The sequence below is a fragment of the Rhipicephalus microplus genome, chromosome 3 (assembly GCF_043290135.1).
Source record: "Rhipicephalus microplus isolate Deutch F79 chromosome 3, USDA_Rmic, whole genome shotgun sequence".
NCBI lineage: Eukaryota > Metazoa > Arthropoda > Arachnida > Ixodida > Ixodidae > Rhipicephalus > Rhipicephalus microplus.
In genome coordinates, this window is record NC_134702.1 from 2,964,450 (window position 1) to 2,983,086 (window position 18,637).

Here is an 18,637-nt window from a genome sequence, read left to right on the forward strand (position 1 = left end):
GTTCTGTGCTCCATACCATCCTGCCGCGAATGGGCTGGCAGAACGTGCCATACGGGACGTGAAACAGTACCTCAAGATGTACGATAGTTTTCCTGGTCGATGGAAATGTTCTTTGGAAGCCGCCGTGAAACATCATAGTCGATCCTATACAAGTGGCTAGGGGTGCAGTCCACAGTACGCTTCTTCAGGAGAAACCCCTATACTGCTGGCATACCGTGAGTTGGGACTCTTGGAAAACATCAAGATCGTCGGGAAGAGGCAATAAAAATCACGGGAGGAGGCAATAAAAATCACGGGAGGAGAGATACCGAAAACGAATGAAGAAGAAATTCGACAAGAGGCATCGAGCAGACGTGCCAGATATTCAAGTCACCGACCTCGTACTAGCGAAGAAAGGAATAAGTGGTGCCGAATTTTATGGTCCTTATTCTGTGACCAAGACAGCCACCCAGACGGAATTTTGAAGACTCTCTGGTACACTGGTGAAAGTGGATCAGTTTAATGTGCTTCAATTGAAAATGTCTTCAAATATTACCCCAGGAGGGGTAATTAAAAGAAACCGGGAAGGGTGAAGCGGTATGAGCCTTGAAACAGGAGAAGAAGCACGAGAGCCGGGGCAGGAAAGTAGAGGAGGATGAAGTTAGGAATAAAGCAGATTAAGATGGACGCCAGTTCCATACTGACGCTATAATGCTGTTCTGTTCTTTTAAGTAGGAACACTTTATGCGTATATGGTGCAAGGAAAAAAAATAGTGTCATTTTTAGGGTTATATTATATGGTCGAGGCCACTGGCTGTCTTAATACGTGTTACTCTCTCCCGTTGACTGCGCCGAACAAAGAATTTTCCGTCCTTGAGCCAGGGAAATTGAAATTTCATGTCCGTTGCCTTTGTTTTCTTGTGCCAAAAAAAAAAAAAACGCTTATTCTGAGCAGTCAAGTTTTCATTGATGAAAACATTTGATTTTTTTTCTTCTTAGCTTGCCCCTTTTTGCAATCCAAGCGTCACGATTACACCGGGAAGAAAAACGCACGATAATATGCGATGGTTTACCAGCCCCATCTGTAGCTGCTGTGGTGCGCAATCGGTGGGCGGCTTCGATCTCCTTTTCAGATAATTTTGGAAGCTCCAGTTCATCAGCCAAAAGATTAAGTTTTTCTATCACTTCTTCGTCAGTTTGTTTGGCTAGTCCATGGATTTCCAGGTTACGGCGTCTGCTATATTGATCAAGGTTATTAACTTCTTCCTTAAGCATTTCTACTTCCCGGTCGTTAGTCTGTATTTCATGTTTTTCCACTCGCTTTTTTAAACCGTTCATATCAGCACTCTGTCGCTTCATTTCGGCAAGTACGTCATCATACTTGCTTGACATTTCCTGTAGTGACCTTTCAATACCACATACGGTGTCGGCAACGCTTACCAGAGCGTCAAATTGTGATTTCATCAAAAGGAGTAATGATAATTTTTTCTTAATTTCAATTTTTTTCTTTTCTCATGTTCACTTCCTGTTTCACTTTTTCTAGTTCAGCGCTCTTGCTGCTTCGAGCTTTCGACGTTTTGCAAGTTGCACAGCTCCATGAGTTTTTCGCCGCTGCAGATTTTTTTATATGCTGATTCTGTTGCTCCTCAACATGCACTTTAACAGGTACGTGTATTTACACTTGGTACATGACAGGTATGGTGCGTCCCGCACACCTTCATGACAAGAAACGCAAGTGTCTGTCACGTTAGTTACTCAGCAGCAGTGGCAACTGCGCACTCAACTAGGATATGCCGAAATTTACATACAGATGAGCCTAGGAAAAGGAAGGCGATTTGCTTTAGTAGTCAGTCCTCACGCTGCCACCGCTGCTGAATGTGTGTGACGGGACACACGATGTCTTCTTCTTTTTATACGTTCTCGGCGATGACGTCAGGCTTGCTATCCAACGTTTGCACCACTGGTCGTCGCACCGATGGATGGTACCACCAATATTTCTTGATAGGCGTCGATTCCTGGGAAAAAGGAAGACGATTTGCTTTAGAAGTCAGTCGACGAGCCTCACGGGGTCACCGCTGCTGAAAGTGTGTGACCGCTAGCATTCACCAGCGCGACATGATGGGCAGTTTGTTTCCTAGAACAAACAGATTGCCTTCACCCTTATCTCTCAATATTTGCTAATGTAACGCATCATACTCCAGGTTCTGTTGCGTCTGTTCTTGATTGCAGAAGTTCCATTTCGTCGAAAAACACCGACCCGCAGTTGTGCTCATGAAGTACACAGGCCGTCAGTGCACACTCCTCTCACTCTGGAGAGCTGTTTGATCCACGAGGGTGTTAAGCGGGCCACTCTGAAGTCACGTGACCCTACAGAAAGGAGGAAAAAAGTGCACACTTAAGGGCTCGTTTTTATTTGCTGGGCACAATATTAATGAGACTTACCAGACAATAAGGTCAGAAAAGTATAGGGGATGTTATATAAACAAGTTGTAATGTAATTGCGAAGAAAGATTAGTGGATGAAAAGATGACTCGCAGTCATCGTGTGACCTATCTCGCTCTCGAATAACGCGTCTTATGCTCTATCAACTGAGCTAACACGGTGGCATTCCCGCCGTCCACTTTACTGAGTATATATGTGAATTAAACATCCAAGTATGTTAGTGCCACCTGTAGCCATGACAGCTAGTGTGGAACACTTTTTCTGCCTGTTTTTGCGTAACGTAACACGTGATAACATCGCGAGCTGGTAGCCGACCAATAACCCCTCGTATACTGCCTAAAGGCGCTAATTCTGTCAGAACACGATCCTTAATAATTATTGAAGGAAAGAAGCCTACACTTATGGGCTTGTTTTTGTTTGTTAGACACAATATTGATATGTGATTTGATATATGGAGCTTAACGTCCCAAAACCACCATATGATTATGAGCGACGCCATAGTGGAGAGCTCCGGAAGTTTTTGACCACGTGGGGTTCTTTAACGTGCACCCAAATTTGAGCACACGGGCCTATAGCATTTCCGCCTCCTTCGGAAATGCAGCCGCGATTCCATCCTGCGACCTGCGGGTCAGCAGCCGAGTGTTTTAGCCACTAGACCGCCGCCGTGGGGCAGACACAATAATAATAATATTTAACATAAAATCATGCCAAGGAAAGTATAGGGGATGTTATATATTGTAAATATGAGTTGTTAGAGAATGGGACGCGATATTCGAAGATTGCAGGTTCGGTCTCTCCCCACGGCAAGTCATCTTTTCATCCACTATTATTTCTTCATATTGTAAAGGGGGTTTATTGAAGGACTGACCAAGCGGGTGGTAGCTCTAAAGAAACGCAGGCGAACCCAGATGACGGTGCTTGATCATCGATCTCGGGCCTTCTTCTTGTGCTGATGATAGCTGACCTGATGGTATCAACGTCTTTCTTATTCACTACAATTACCCCCGGCGAAAAAGTTTAAGCCATCCTGGCGATCTAACACGTGGGGACAAGCGGGTCAAAGTACGGCTTCAGACGGTTTACGTGAACGATATCACGTCCACGCCGACGACGGTCGCTCGGTGGCGTGAGGGGTTCAATGGCGTAGTTCACGGGTGAAGTACGCTCGACCACGCGGTAGGGACCATGATAATTGGAGAGTAGCTTGGGTTATACACCAGGGGCGCAGGGCGGTACATGAAGCCATACAAGTGCTCCAGGAACGAAGGTTGGTGCAGAACGATGGTCGTCGTCACGGATCTCCTTCTGGCGCTGTTGGTCGGATGTAGTAAGCCGCTTGGCTTGCTTGCAGCACTCTTCTGCGTAACGAGCGGCTTCCGAGACAGGCTTGTATTCGGAGGGATCTGGCGAGTATGGCAGTAAAGTGTCGATGGTGTGTGATGGTTCGTGACCGTACAGGAGAAAAAATGGGGAAAACCCGGTAGTGATTTGCGTAGCGGTGTTATACGCGTATGTCACAAATGGGAGAACGAGGTACCAGTTTGTTTGATCAGAAGCGACATGCGTAGCGAGCATGTCCCCCAGAGTACGATTAAACCGCTCAGTCAAGCCGTTCGTCTGTGGGTGGTAGGCTGTACTCTTCCGGTGAACCATATGGCACTGTTGAAGAAGTGCTTGTATTACATCGGAGAGGAAAACACGCCCTCGGTCACTGAGGAGTTCTCGAGGAGGACCATGACGAAGCACAAAACGATTGAGTATGAAAGTTGCGACGTCTTGTGCTGCAGCTGTGGGGAGAGCAGCAGTTTCAGCGTACCGTGTTAGATGATCCACTGCCACGATAGCCCATCGGTTGCCTGCCGTTGTTAATGGTAGTGGTCCGTAGAGGTCAATTCCTACTCGGTCGAATGGGCTGTCTGGGCATGGAAGTGGCTGCAATGAACCTGTTGCAGGATGTGGCGGGCTTTTCCGCCGCTGACATTCGTGGCAGCCGCGAATGAACTGGCGGACGAAGGTAAACATTCCGCGCCAGTAATACCTTTTTCGTTGGCGCTCGTAGGTCTTGAAAACACCGGCGTGAGCACATTGCGGGTCGGAATGAAACGACGCGCAGATGGTAGAGCTCAGCGTTCGGGGAATGACTAGTAGCCATTTCCTACCATCTGCTGAGTAGTTGCGCTGGTACAAAAGGCCATCCCGAATACTGAAGTGCGGAGCCTGGCGGCGCAGGGTTCGAGTGGTTGGAAGCGTCGGTGCCTCGGATAACGCGTCAAGAAGCGAAGCGATCCATGGGTCATTGCGTTGTGCAGAAGAGATGGTGTCCTCGTCAAGCGCTGACAACGTGTTGTCCGAGGAAACAGATGCGATGTCCGGGGATAGGGGAGATCGTGACAGTGCATCAGCATCGGCATGCTTGTGGCCGGAACGATATACCACGCGAATGTCATATTCTTGAAGCCGAAGAGCCCAACGGGCAAGACGACCTGATGGGTCCTTAAGCGACGATAACCAGCATAATGCGTGGTGGTCCGTTACTACATCAAAAGCACGGCCATAAAGGTATGGGCGGAACTTGACCAGCGCCCAAATGATCGCCAAGCATTCCTTCTCGGTGACGCTGTAGTTTGATTCAGCCTTGGTAAGAGTTCTGCTGGCGTAGGCGACGACATACTCGGCGAATCCAGGCTTGCGTTGCGCGAGAACCGCACCGAGGCCGACACCACTGGCGTCGGTGTGGACCTCAGTTGCTGCCTTAGGATCGTAGTGACGCAGTATTGGTGGCGAAGTGAGGAGACGACGAAGGGTACAGAAGACTTGGTCACACTCAGAAGACCATGACGAAATATCAGTGGTGCTGCCTATAAGTTCGTTCAAAGGCGCAATAATAGAGGCGAAGTTGCGCACGAACCGGCGAAAGTAGGAGCATAACCCCACGAAGCTCCGTAACTGCTTCATAGTCGTTGGTTTGGGGAAGTCGGCGACAGCACGTAACTTAGCCGGGTCTGGAAGTATACCGTCCTTTGATACGACGTGCCCGAGAATCGTAAGTTGCCGAGCAGCGAAGTGACACTTCTTGAGGTTGAGTTGGAGCTGAGCATTCTTCAGGCACGTGAGGACGTGTTTGAGGTGCTCGAGATGTGTTCCAAAGTCTGGCGCAAAGACGACTATATCGTCGAGATAGCAGAGACAGATTTGCCATTTCAAACCCCGAAGAACCGAGTCCATCATGCGCTCGAAGGTGGCAGGCGCATTGCAGAGGCCGAAGGGCATGACATTAAACTCATACAGACCGTCCGGTGTCACGAAGGCTGTTTTTGGTCGATCGGCATCTGCAAGGGGGACCTGCCAGTACCCTGAGCGCAAATCTAATGATGAAAAAAAACTCGGCACCTTGTAAAGTATCAAGGGCATCGTCAATCCTGGGTAAAGGATACACGTCTCTTCGAGTGATCTTATTTAGGCGCCGGTAATCCACGCAGAAGCGAACGGAACCATCCTTTTTTTAACGAGCACTACAGGTGAGGCCCATGGACTTTGTGAAGGTTGAATGACGCCACGTTGCAGCATATCGTTCACCTGTTCGGTAATAACTTGGCGTTCTGCCGCAGAAACACCATATGGTCGCTGTCGTAGTGGCGCATGGGAGCCGGTATCGATGTAATGTAGAGTGGTAGAAGTGCGGCCAAGTGAAGGTTGAACAACATCGAAAGATTCGCGGTACTGGTACAGCAGTTGGAGGAGTTCAGATCGTTCAGATGGTGACAGTCCGTCTGCGATTGCCGAATCGAACACTTTTGAAGCCTGTAGATGAGAGTGGTTTAGAGCACTGACGGCGGCGAGGTCACTTTGGGATGATTCTTGCGGCACGGTAAAAATTTGTCCGTTATCAATGGGCTGTACGCATCCAAGAGAGTCGCCTTTAAACAGTTTGATGGTATGCGGAAAGGGATTGGTAAGGCAGAGAGCACTGGCTCCATTAGAAATTGAGAGGGCTGAATAAGGGAGCAGAAGTGGTTTCCGAATTAGAAAGAGGCGTGATGGCTCGAAAAATGCTACTTCATCACGCATGCCGTCGGAGACCACAGGGAGCAAAACAGCTGTTGTCGGTGGAATGTCAGTGTCTTCTTTGACAACTAGCTTGTGCACGGCTTGATTAGTGTGGTCGTAGGGCTGGTCGAAGAACGGAAGCAGTTCAAGTTCGGAACGGGCACAATCTATAACGGCACGATTACGGGATAGGAAATCCCAGCCAAGTATGATGTCATGAGAGCACGAGGAAAGGACGATAAACTCAACAATGTAGTGGTCCTCCGCAATTTTGAGTCGGGCAGTGCAGGCGGCTATAGGACGAACAGGTTCTCCATTTGCTGCACGTAAGAACATATCAAGCGGCGTGGTCACCTTTCGGAGCTTGCGGCAAAGTTTGGCGTCTATAACAGACACAACGGCACCGGTATCCACAAGAGCGTATGCATGAGCGCCGTCTACAAAAACTTCGGCGATATTTGACGGCAAGGTGCGAGAACTTGAACATTTCGATAGCGCAGTTCTTGCCCCTTGAACTGCGACGGCTAGTTTCCTTCATTTTGAGGGGCTGGTCGTGGACGCATGGGTGACAAGGAGCGTCAATTGGGTGAAGGTGAGCGACGAGACGAAGTTGCCGGATAGTCACGGGAAGACGTGTTTGACTGGCGATCTGAACTTTCATAACCAAAAGGTGGTCGGTCCATGTAATTGCTTCGTGGTCGGACGTCTGTGTAGGCGGGCACGCGACGACGGCAGCATCGGGAGATATGGCCAGGTCCGCCGCACGCAAAACAGATCGGCCGGTTATCGCGCGTTCGCTAGGCATTTGCAGCAAGGGGCGCCGCCCACGCGGCATACGGCTGAGTCGAGGCTGTGGTAGCGAGAGGAGGAGCCCATGCGACGGAAGACTGAGTAGGAGCGGTAACATGCGGCAGTCCATTGAACGGCGAGGGCTGGTGTGGCTGCTGCCTCTTTACTGCGTCAGCATAAGTAAGAGGCGCGGCGACAACTTGCTGCTGAAAGGGCACTGGCATAGCCTCGGCAATCTGGTCCTGAAGTGCATGTCGGAGCATGGGAGCTAACGGTGTCGGTGGTTGCTCTTGCTGCTGCTGCGGGAGCTCTTGGCGCTGACAAAACGGCAGGAGGGAAAGCTGACGGGCGACCTCCTCACGCACAAAGTCTTTCATTTGTGCTAGAAGGCGGGAGTGGTCAGGTACGACGTCCAGTGCAGCAAGTGGTTGGTTAGGCTGAAATGGACGACGGGTGAGAGCTCGTTGCCGTCGCAATTCGTCGTAGTTCTGGCACAGAGTTACCACTTCAGACACCGTGCCAGGAGACTTCGCCAGGAGCATTTGAAAGACGTCGTCATCAACACCTTTCATAATGTGCTGGATCTTGGCACTTTCGCTTATTGCGGCATCGACGCGAGATCGAGATCGAGTATATCTTCGATATAGGTGGTAAACGTTTCGACAGGTTCTTGTGCCCGCGAGCGCAGGCGTTGTTCGGCGCGCAACTTCCGCACGGCAGGGCGACCGAAAACCGAGGATATTGCCTGCTTGAAAGTGGCCCAGTTCTCGAACTCGGATTCGTGGTTTGTATACCACAGTTTCGCCACATTAGCCAAGTAAAAGTTGACGGTGCTCAACTTAGCAGCGTCATCCCACCTGTTTGGTCCACTGACTTTTTCGTAGGACGACAGCCAGTCCTCGACGTCCTGGTCTTCGGCGCCCGAAAAGATCGGGGGGTCTCGCTGGTGAACCGGGCCGGGGCAAGTAGGAGCCGCGAGAGGTGCTGTCTGTTGGGCAGCGTCAACTGTGCGGGATCGGAGTTCCAGGGTGTAGGTGATGCAGTTACCCAGCACGATCCACCAAATGTAAAGGGGGTTTATTGAAGGACTGAGCAAGCGGGTGGTAGCTCTAAAGGAACGCAGGTGAACCCAGATGACGGTGCTTGATCACCGATCTCGTGCCTTCTTCTTGTGCTGATGATAGCTGACCTGATGGTATCAACGTCTTTCTTATTCACTACAATATTAACATTGCAATTACCTCATATAACATCCCCTATTCTTTTCTTGGCATGATTGTATGTCACATCTTTATAATATTGCGTCCTAAAGGAGTCGGACGTACTGTTTCAAGGTGAAGCCTTCATGGGCTCCTCACCAGGTTTGACAATTTTGTGCTGACGATCCCAGCTCATACGTGAGGCGTTCACGATTACTTTTGCCAGCACTTGCAACGCTACGCGCCGTCAAATTTCAAGACGAATGCTGCTTGCCTTTCCTTTCACGGGTGCGCACCAAGAAGATTGAGGGCATGACGTACGTAGATGGTAGTGCTGTGACGTTCGTCCTCTACGCAGACGAATGTGCTTTGACGTGGCGAGCAGTAGTACGTGAAAGCGTGAAAATTATCTCACATGACATCTGCAGTTCGTGCAATTTTTCGCTTGAATAGATTAAATATTTTTGAGGTAAATAACGAGACCTCAAATAGAGATTGTGCGTGTATTTTTTGTCCCCCCCTCCCCCCGTGAATTGCAACGAGATGCGGGGCCTGCACAGCACATGCGTTTGCGCCTCCGCAGTACATCGAGCAGACGCCAGCCTTAGAAATGAAATACTGGTCCTGCGCATTCAAGCACTCAATATGTTCGTATATTCTACCGCATCGCTAGCCTGCGTGTTCAAACGAGCACACTCCGTAGCATTCGCCCCACAGAAACAGGCAGTAGATCACATAATAACGCTGGTCAACATAACAACACCGCTTGTGTCCTTGGGAATTCACCGTTGAGCTTCCTCAGGGAGGTCGTGCGCATGTGACCGTTTGCTTGAGTGTCAGGCAGCGTAGGGAAGAGATCTCGCTTGCCGGGCGACACGGGCTTCGAGCTCGCCTCCGCTCATCATGGTTTCGGGCCGCTTTAAAATACTGGTCGCCTCAGCTCGTAATGAATTGATTGATAAAAATTTTTGGTGAAGCATGGATCATCTTCGAGTACACAACTACTTTGAGCGTTCAAAAAGAATTTGTATGGGGCCTGGCGAGTACACTTTAAAGTACTACCTCATCAAACGTCAAATTACGTAGCGTTGGGTATGAGGGACAAAAAAAAGTCTTCATCTCGTGATGACATCACCATGTGAGGTCACAATGATGTAACACATTGGCATTTTGTGATGTCACATGATGACGTCATCAAGTGGCTGCACTGTTTGGTCAAATGTCACGGAGGACCAGGTGAGGTGCAGAACGGTCTCGATGATTGGCGGGGCAGCATGGATACATTGACGAGAAATGAGATATGCTTCCGAGTCGTCCTCAGGGGACGACTCTGTGAGTCTCTTTGAGGTTGGCGTAAAGTATTGGGCTTGCCTGCCGATCTACCAAAAACTTTGAAAATTCGGCAGATCCCATGTACCTGGGAATCGACGTTATGCGAATCGTGCGGAGGAAGGTGAGAGTGTCGGAATTTTTTTTTGAATGAGCGATCGACACACCGTGAAATGGCGCTAAACATATGTACGAATGCTGTACGCACAGACAAGTGTTGAAGAGTTGCAGATGTTTATATAACCAATTGTTTGCACTTGCGCAATGATACCAACTGGAACATGCGTATTAGCAACACCAAAAGCTGTTATGGGCAAAGATGCTGGCCCTGGACACTGCTACATAAATCAACTTCAGCGCATTGCACCTAACCACAATTGACGTTAACCCGACGTGACGGCTGTATCAAAAGAGTACACGTGTAAAGTTTATAAAATTAGGTAGGCAGCACTGTAACCACTATTGATGTTTCACGAAGATTAGCGTCTATTTCAAAAGTGGTTCCGAGACCTGGCGCAGCTTTGTGGTAAAATGTTTCATTGCCCCACAGAATTCTTGAATTAGTTAGATTCCTGCTGGGACCCTGAAAATTATTATTTGTATTCTTAGGAGGGTCAGCGCTGCCAATGTCATTTTTTTTAACACTGGCATTTATTCTATGCCTTCGTTAGGTGGACGCTACCGATGTCGTGTATTGCTTAACGATCACGCGTTAAAATTGCCCATTTGTGCTCTCGTCATTCCTGGGCAGATACTACGTGTCAATCACCTGTGACACGCACCCGCCCGTGGGTAGGAGGTGCCACTGTCTGATGGGAAGTGTTTGACAACGTACGCGACAGGAATAGGACATAGTTAATGTCTTAATTGATCCACGCGTCATATTTGTGAAACCATCTTACCCTCCCATGCTAACTTTGGTTCACGTCAAGTTAAAGGGGTGACCACGAGAGCTCCCAAAAGTATGCGGCTGGATAGATAGATACACTCAAGGTCACCGAAGTTCGATTAGAAATCCATCGCACTAAAAAGCGGAAATCTTGATTCTACGGTAGCATTATTCCGCATCAAGGTATAAATTATGAACAAAACAATCTCTCTGCTTTCCCAGCTTTCCAAGCAGCAGACTGTGCGGGAGCTGACGGAATTCAGCAGCGACAACATCGTTGCCCTGGACAAGCTGCGACAAGGACCCACATCGGTGAGGAGTCTTTCGTGTCTCGCGCAATTAAGAAAAGACAAATATGAGTATCCTGGGCACGCTGTCATTTATAATCTATGTCTTGGCCAATGTCCTGCCCAAGGATACAAGAATTCGATTATTGGCGAACGACTGTGTTTTGTTCAAAGAGGAGATATTCTTTACAGGCTGTCAGAGTGATGGTGGTAAAAACTTCATTTGACCAAGGGATTCGGGCACGTATGGCCTAAGGTTCCTTCACGACACCCCTCCCCCCCGCGCTATTCGGAAGTTTCGTCATCCATAGGGGGCGCAGTGGGTGATTCATTATGGCGCCCACAGAGAGTATCAGAGTGCATCTTTCACAAGACGCCGAGTGCGCCTTTCACAAACAGTTACATCTTTCTCTCGGTTCCACAAACAGTTACGTCTTTCTGAAGCATGTGGGATGGCATAAGCTGCTCATTTTCGCCGCGCTGTCTAGAACTGTGCAGCTCGAGCTCGACCTATATAGTGATGGCATACTGAGTACAGCCCAAGATGTAAACATAAGCGTTTCTGACGAGGCGAGATGTAACGGCGACCATAAACTGCGGCTTGACGCAAGCAAAGATCAGATATCCTCGTTTTCTTACCTACGTCGCTCAAGAAGTAGTCGGTGCTGACATAAGTGCGCGCTGCACACTCTCATAAGCGATGTGACCGACTTGCCGATTCTCAACTTCACCATCCATTCTTTTTTTCTCGGCCCATCTTTCGGGAAGGAATTGAGGCTGACTATTGTCGATCCTCTGTTTGTACACTGCAGTATGCGGCACATGCGATTGCTTTGGAAGCCTTTTGAATTAAGGCGTTTCGAGGCCACGATGACGACTTGAACAACATAAAGCAAATGCGCCCAGGAGCGCCGCCGCCCCACCAACCGATACTCTTTTAAAAAATTCTGCCGATGGCCGCGGGGCGGCGTGACACTCTACGAAACTTGCGAATGCGTCCATGAGTTCATGCAGTTGCATGACGTGGGTGGTCCGGTCACTGGCGGTCTTTTGCTTGCGGACCCCGCGGGGGAGAGTCCACCGGGAATTCAAGGAGGGTGTGGGTAAGGGAAACGTGGGGGTGAGCGCATTGAGCACGGGATGGGCAGTATGCTCCTGGGTAGATGCGGAAGGGAAATAGGGGGAGGGAAGTGTGCGGGTCTGGAGGTGACGCCATAATACCTGGTGAAAATTGTCCGTGGATTGGTGGGGTGGAAGGTATAGCTGGTGTTCCTCGAGGTATGCTTCAGTCATATCGCTGAAGGAATGCATGCACTCTCTGGAGGAGCCCCGCTCTAGTCAACCACCTCACGGTTGATGAGACCTCGGGTGAGGTCATTGGCGGCTTCGTTGCCGGGATTTCCATAGTGAGCGGGCACCCAGATCAGCTCCACGTGTTGGGCCGAATATTTGGGGGTGGGTGAGCTGAGTATGCTGAAAGCGGTCTCATGTACTCGGCCTTGTGCAAAATTTGGAACTGCGGTTTTTGAGTCACAGTGGACGTACTGGGCATCAGTACAAGTGAGGGCAAGTGCGATCGCCGCTTCTTCCGAGGATTCCGGGTTGGATGCAGGAGTTAGGCGAAGAGTTGCGATGGGCTGCAGTGTGCTATCAACGACTGCAACTGCCGCGTCATCGTCCTTGCAAGCTGCAGCCACCCATAGGTCATCCTCCTCGGAACGTACTATTTGTGTAGAGCTTTTGCACGGGCCTTGCGGCAGGTCGAATGGTACGCAATGGGGGTGTTTCTAGGGAGAGGCTTTATGGTGAGCTATGTGTGTATGAGTGAAGGGACTGGTAGGAGTGAAGGGTCGCCTGCTTGTATCTGAATGTTGAGGGTGTCAAGTACGTGGCGTCGAGTAAAAGTCGTAGCGGGACGAGTGTATTGGCTTGTCTGTGGGCCTCTATCAGTTCGTGTGTACTGTTATGAAGCCCAAGTTGAAGGAGTTTAGTGGTTTGGGTGTTAGGACGGAGATGTAAAGCCACCTAGTAAGCCTTTCGAAGCTTGGCGTCTAGGGTGGCTATTTATTTTTGTCGAAGTTCGAGATATATGGGACTGTATAAAGGAAGCGGCTCATATGAAGGCATGAATGAGTCGACACAAATCGTGTTCTTTCATGCCATAATGTTGGCCAGAAACTTGGTGGACGTGATGCGAGAGCGCTTACGTCACTTGCTTCAGTTTCTGGATGGTGAAAGTGTCACGACCGTTTTTTGGATGTATATAGCCCAAGATCCGGAGTGTGTCGACTTCCGGGGTAGCACGGCTGGTCAGAGTAATAGTAATAGGGGTATTGGGAAGAGTACATGGTGAAGGGCGCATGAGAAGAAGCTCAGATTTTTCCGGGGAGCAGGGGAGGCCAATGCTTTGTGCGTGTTGCTGTGTTGTTGGCAGCGGTTCGTAATGTTTCCTCTAAGTCTCCATCACTACCGTGGGTAGTCCACTGAGCGATGTCGTCGGCATAGAGGGTAAGGTGAAGGTGAGGGATAGTATCGAGAGCACGGGTTAAGAGAATGAGTGGGACATTGAAGAGAAAACGGGAAAGGACAAAACTTTGCGGAGCGCCTACTCCGCCGAGGGTGTATGAAGGGGACGCATGGGGGCCCATATGAACCTCGGTCGTGCGTCCCAAGAGGAAGGATTGTATGTATGCGTACATGCGAGGGCCCACATTGAGGGGGGAAAGAACTGCCATGATCGCTCGGTGTTCTACGGCTTTAGTATGAGCAGTGATTGTAGAATCAAGGATGTCGTGCGTCAGTTGAAGCATGGCATCTTGGGTAGAGAGACATGGGCCGAAGCTCACCATAGTGTGCGGGTATAGATTGTGGTCGTGCATGTGTTGAGTTAGTCTGTTTAGTGCAACTTGTTCGAGAAGATTCCTGAGACACGATGAGAGTGAAATAGACCGAAGGATTGATATGGTGAAGGGTTTGTTACGTTTAGGGACAAAGATAATCTTGGCATGGCGCCAGGATTGTGCCAGGGTGCCTTCCTTCCAGCATTTATTAAAGTATTCTGTAATCTGGCAATAGATTGATCATCCAGGTTACGGAGCATAGAGTTAGTAATCATGTCTCTTCCCGGTACGGAGTTTATGCGGATGTTTCGGAAGGCCAGAAAAACCTCTTGCTCTGAAAGTTCCTTGTCCAGATTCTCATTCGGGGCTCCTTTGTAGGGTGGGATAGGGGAGGAGGGGCCGGGTATTGTGTGTGTTGTGCGGAGTTGGTCCAGAAGACTGTCAGGGGAAAGCGTCGAGTTGTGAAATAGGCGTGTAATGTAATGTTTTGACGTTGTGTGTGAGTATATAGGATTTGTACGGTGCTGTAGGAGGTGCCATTAATGTTTGTGGAAAGTTTGCAAGCTATGCTGTTGCAGACCTGGCTCCAGTTGGAACGGCACAGCTCCTCAGCGTGCGCAGTTATTTGTGTCTGTAGCGTGGCCAGTCGGCGTTTTAGCGTTCTATTATGTTTCGGCCGTTTTCATCTCTCCTGAATGCTGTAGTGCGACTCCCAGAGGTGGGCTAGGCGTGTGTCCATTGTAGCGGTGTTGTGTGGTGTGGTCATGTGTGTGCGCGGTAACGTCATCCACAGAGATGTGACCCAAAGATCAATGTCTAGAATTGGGGTATTGGGGAGCTCCCGATGAGTGGACCGTATAGCGTCCTATTGAATAAGATTGTGGGGGAGTAGTCGAGGCCTGTGAAGTGTGTAAGGTATTTGTTTGGCGATAATGTAGTCATCATCATCAGCCTGACTACGTCCACCGAGGACAAAGGCCTCTCCCATGTTCCACCAGATAACCCGGTCCTGTGCTTGCTTCTGCCAATTTATACCCGCAAACTTCTTAATCTCATCTGCCGACCTAACCTTCTGTCTCCCCCTAACCCGCTTGCCTTCTCTTGGAATCCAGTTAGTTACCCTTAACGACCAGCGGTTATCCTGTCTACGCGCTACATGCCCGGCCCATGTCCATTTTCTCTTCTTGATTTCAACTATGATATCCTTGAGCCCCGTTTGTTCCCTAATCCACTCTGCTCTCTTCTTGTCTCTTAAGGTTACGCCTACCATTTTTCTTTCCATTGCTCACTGCGTCGTCCTCAATTTAAGCTGAACCCTCTTTGTAAGTCTCCAGGTTTCTGCTCCGTAGTTAAGTACCGGCAAGATACAGCTGTTATGTACCTTCCTCTTGAGGGATTGTGGCAATGTACCTATCATAATTTGAGAGTGCTTGCCAAGTGTGATCCAGCCCATTCTTATTCTTCTAGTTACTTCAATCTCGTGGCTCGGCTCCGCGGTTATTACCTGCCCTAAGTAGACATAATCTTTTACAACTTGAAGTGCACTATTACCTATCTCGAAGCGCTGCTCTCTTCCAAGGTTGTTGTACATTACTTGAGTTTTCTGCTGATTAATTTTAAGACCCACCTTTCTGCTCTCCTTGTCTTACTCCGCAATCATGAGTTGCAATCCGTCCCTTGAGTTACTCAGCAATGCGATGTAATCGGCGAAGCGCAGGTTACTAAGGTACTCTCCATTAACTCTTATCCCTAACTGTTCCCATTCTAGGCTTCTGAAAACCTGTAAGCACGCAGTAAACAGCATTGGGGAGATTGTGTCTCGCGGCCTTACCCTTCTTGATTAGTATTTTGTTGCTTTTTTTATGAAACACTATGGTAGCAGTAGATCCCCTGTAGATTTCTTCCAGGATGTTTATATATACTTTATCGACGCCCCGATTGCGCATAATGTAACGGTCGCTTCGAAGCGTGTGTTGCGTACGGGACCACGATATATTTTTGAGTGAGCGGCTCAGTATGAGGTCTCTCGGCTGCTGACCCGCAGGTCGCGGGATTGAATCCCGGCTGCGGCGGCTGCATTTTCGATGGAGGCAGAAATGTTGTAGGCCCGTGTGCTCAAATTTGGGTGCACGTTAAAGAACCCCAGGTGGTCGAAATCGGCGGAGCCCTCCACTATGGCGTCTCTCATAATCATATAGTGGTTTTGGGACGTTCAACCCCATATGTCAACCAATTAGTGTGAGGTCTGGGCTAGTGTCCAGGGTTACGCTATTGCCGATTTGGGTTGGTGTGTGAAAGTTGTTATGTGTAGTGAGGCGCAGGTCTTGGATCGTATTCCAAAGCCTGCGACCAGTTGCTGTGGTGTACCGATAATTCCAGTCAGTATGTTGACAGTAAAAGTCACCGCATATGAGTATGGCGTTTCGGTCCACGATGCGGAGAATTCTCTGCAGTAAAGCATCGAGAGTTGCTATGGCCTGGCGTGAGGTGTTGGCTGTAAATATTGGTGGTGTGCCGAGTGGGGATGGTCTCTATGAGGATGCGTGGGGTTGGGGAGGTAATGGTGTGTTCTTGGTAAGTGATGGTGTGGTGAATGAGTGCGGACGCTCGGGGAGCGTCGGTGATGTCTGAGTGTACTGCATTGTAACTGGGAAGTTTAGCTTGTTGTTGTGTGTCCTGTAACAGAAAAAGTTTGGGTATGACGGGAAGGCTAGATACTAAAAGCTGGAGCGGCGGGCGCTTACCCCGAAAGCCACGACAGTTCCACTGGAGTAGTGATAGAGAGTTAGAATTATCGCGACCCGTCATATTGAAGCGTGGGCGCAGCAAGGATTGACTGCTGTGGCTTTAGTAAAAGTGAGGTAGGGGTAGGGTATGTGTGTGTGTGATAGAGGTAGAAGACCCCTCATCTGATGAGCTGCTAGTGGTCTGGAGCCTCTGCAGGCGGGTCTCAAATTGTGCGAACTTACTTTCGAGGGTTTGGGTCAGGCGTGTGAATAGTGCATTCATCTGTTGCTCGAAATGATTATATACGCTGGGCTTGTGCTGAGAATTCGTCTTTGAGGCGCGCCTCCAGAGCTAGTAATTTGGCATCGAATTCAGCCTCCAAGTTTCTGATGTGGGCCTAATATACATCGTGAGTACGAACAGCGCTTTATGAGGGGGCGAGGTATGTGTGGCTGAGCTGTTTGATAAGTCCGCGGTGGGCTGGGTCTGGGTAGGTGGGTGTGGGGGCAAATGTGAAAAGGAGGGAGAAGAGTTTTGGGTTATGATGGTCGTAAGACCCCTTACCTCCACACGCAAGGCCCGGAGCTCCTGGTCACTGGGGTCCAGGGCAGGCAGTGTGTTGGTCACTGGTATACTGGTCCTCTTGGGCGTCTTCAGCTTGCTGGCCCATGTAGGTCGGTTGTAGCTTTTAGAGTGTTCGTCTCGTAGGTTAGCAGGTTGCTCAGTGCGTTGGGCGCTTGAATCTGGTATTGTGTGGTCTACTCGTTGCTGGGATCGTGCTTCATGCTCTAATGTGTGCCTGCTGACTTTAGGTGGGTGCTGGTGCTTGCATTCTCGGCTTCCCGACAGATGCAGCTTCGCAGATGATACAGACTGGAGTACATTTAGGGTTTGCTTCCTTCTGATGCAACTGGCCACATGTAGGGCTTTTCTTTAATTGTAACTTTCACATCCATGTAACAAAAAACTTTGCAAACACTTTTTGGTCCCATAGCCTAACTGGCTATTAGAGGAACCAATTGTGTGACATACCTACATACTTACGCAAGCGTTTACACAGCGACAAAAGACATCAAACTGGATACAATGTTTAAAAATAGAAAACAAACAAACACATTATTAAACTATACAAAAAAACATAGCGCAGAACATAGCTACTTATAGCACAGAATAATAATAGCATTAGAATAACAATAATCATAATATTATTAATAATACTAAATGACTATACAGTCGTATTACTCAGAAAGTTCGCATCAAGTGCATGCTTCATGGCCAATGAAAAATTTCTAGCCTCTTTCACATCAGTCGGTATCGCATTCCATATGAGAGCGCCGTGAAATTCTGTGAGCCTTCGACCGTAAGCATTTCTGGCTACCGGTAAATTAAAGCATGTGATTCGCTGCAGCTCTTGTACAGCGCGCGGGTAACGTAAAGGTGCTTAATGGGAATGGGTCATCACGTTTTATTATTCCATGCACTATATAAGCTACACTAGACACGTGAACAGAGTCCAGTGGAAGTACACGCATCATTTGAAATAGTTGTTTTGCAGTATCCGCCCTGTTTGAGTATGTGATAATCCGGACTGTCCTCTTTTGCAGGCGGCTAATACATTTCAAGCGAGTTTTATATGTACTGCTCCACGATGCTATACAGTAACTCAAGTAACTGTGCACGAATGCAAAATATAGGATGCGTAAAATCTATGCGCCAAAACATTCACGGGCTTTTAGTAGCGTGTGACACCCATATGCTAGCTTGGAGCATGTCTTTTCTATATGCGATTTCCAGTTCATGTCCAAGTCAAACATGACCCCTAAGTACTTAAACCTACACTCCAAGGCAAAAGGGTGTTAAAAGGGTGCGTGGTTTCTCCTTTTGGGGACTAATAGGGCTGCCGCAACCATTAATTGTTTTATGAACTAACGGCACTGGGTCTAACAGTTAGTACCCGCAGACCAGCTCAAGGGACTAACAATAGTCCTCATACGGTTACACTTTAGCAAGTAACCATTAGTCCCACTAATCACCTCAAATGACTCACATTTACACTTCACCGGGAAGCCGTTACTCCTCACAGTTGCACCTCACCGGACGAACGGTTGG

General features: G+C 48.9%; 1 protein-coding gene across 3 annotated transcripts in view; it reads left to right on the forward strand.

The window, feature by feature from the left end:
• Positions 1-18,637, forward strand: part of LOC119184222 (neprilysin-1) — a 246,194-nt gene that overhangs the window by 84,020 nt on the left and 143,537 nt on the right. For all 3 annotated transcript variants that reach the window (XM_075888738.1, XM_075888739.1, XM_075888741.1), the window contains exon 6: positions 10,897-10,986. In XM_075888738.1, coding sequence (XP_075744853.1) covers positions 10,897-10,986 — 90 coding nt within the window. The remainder of the gene's footprint in view (positions 1-10,896; positions 10,987-18,637) is intronic.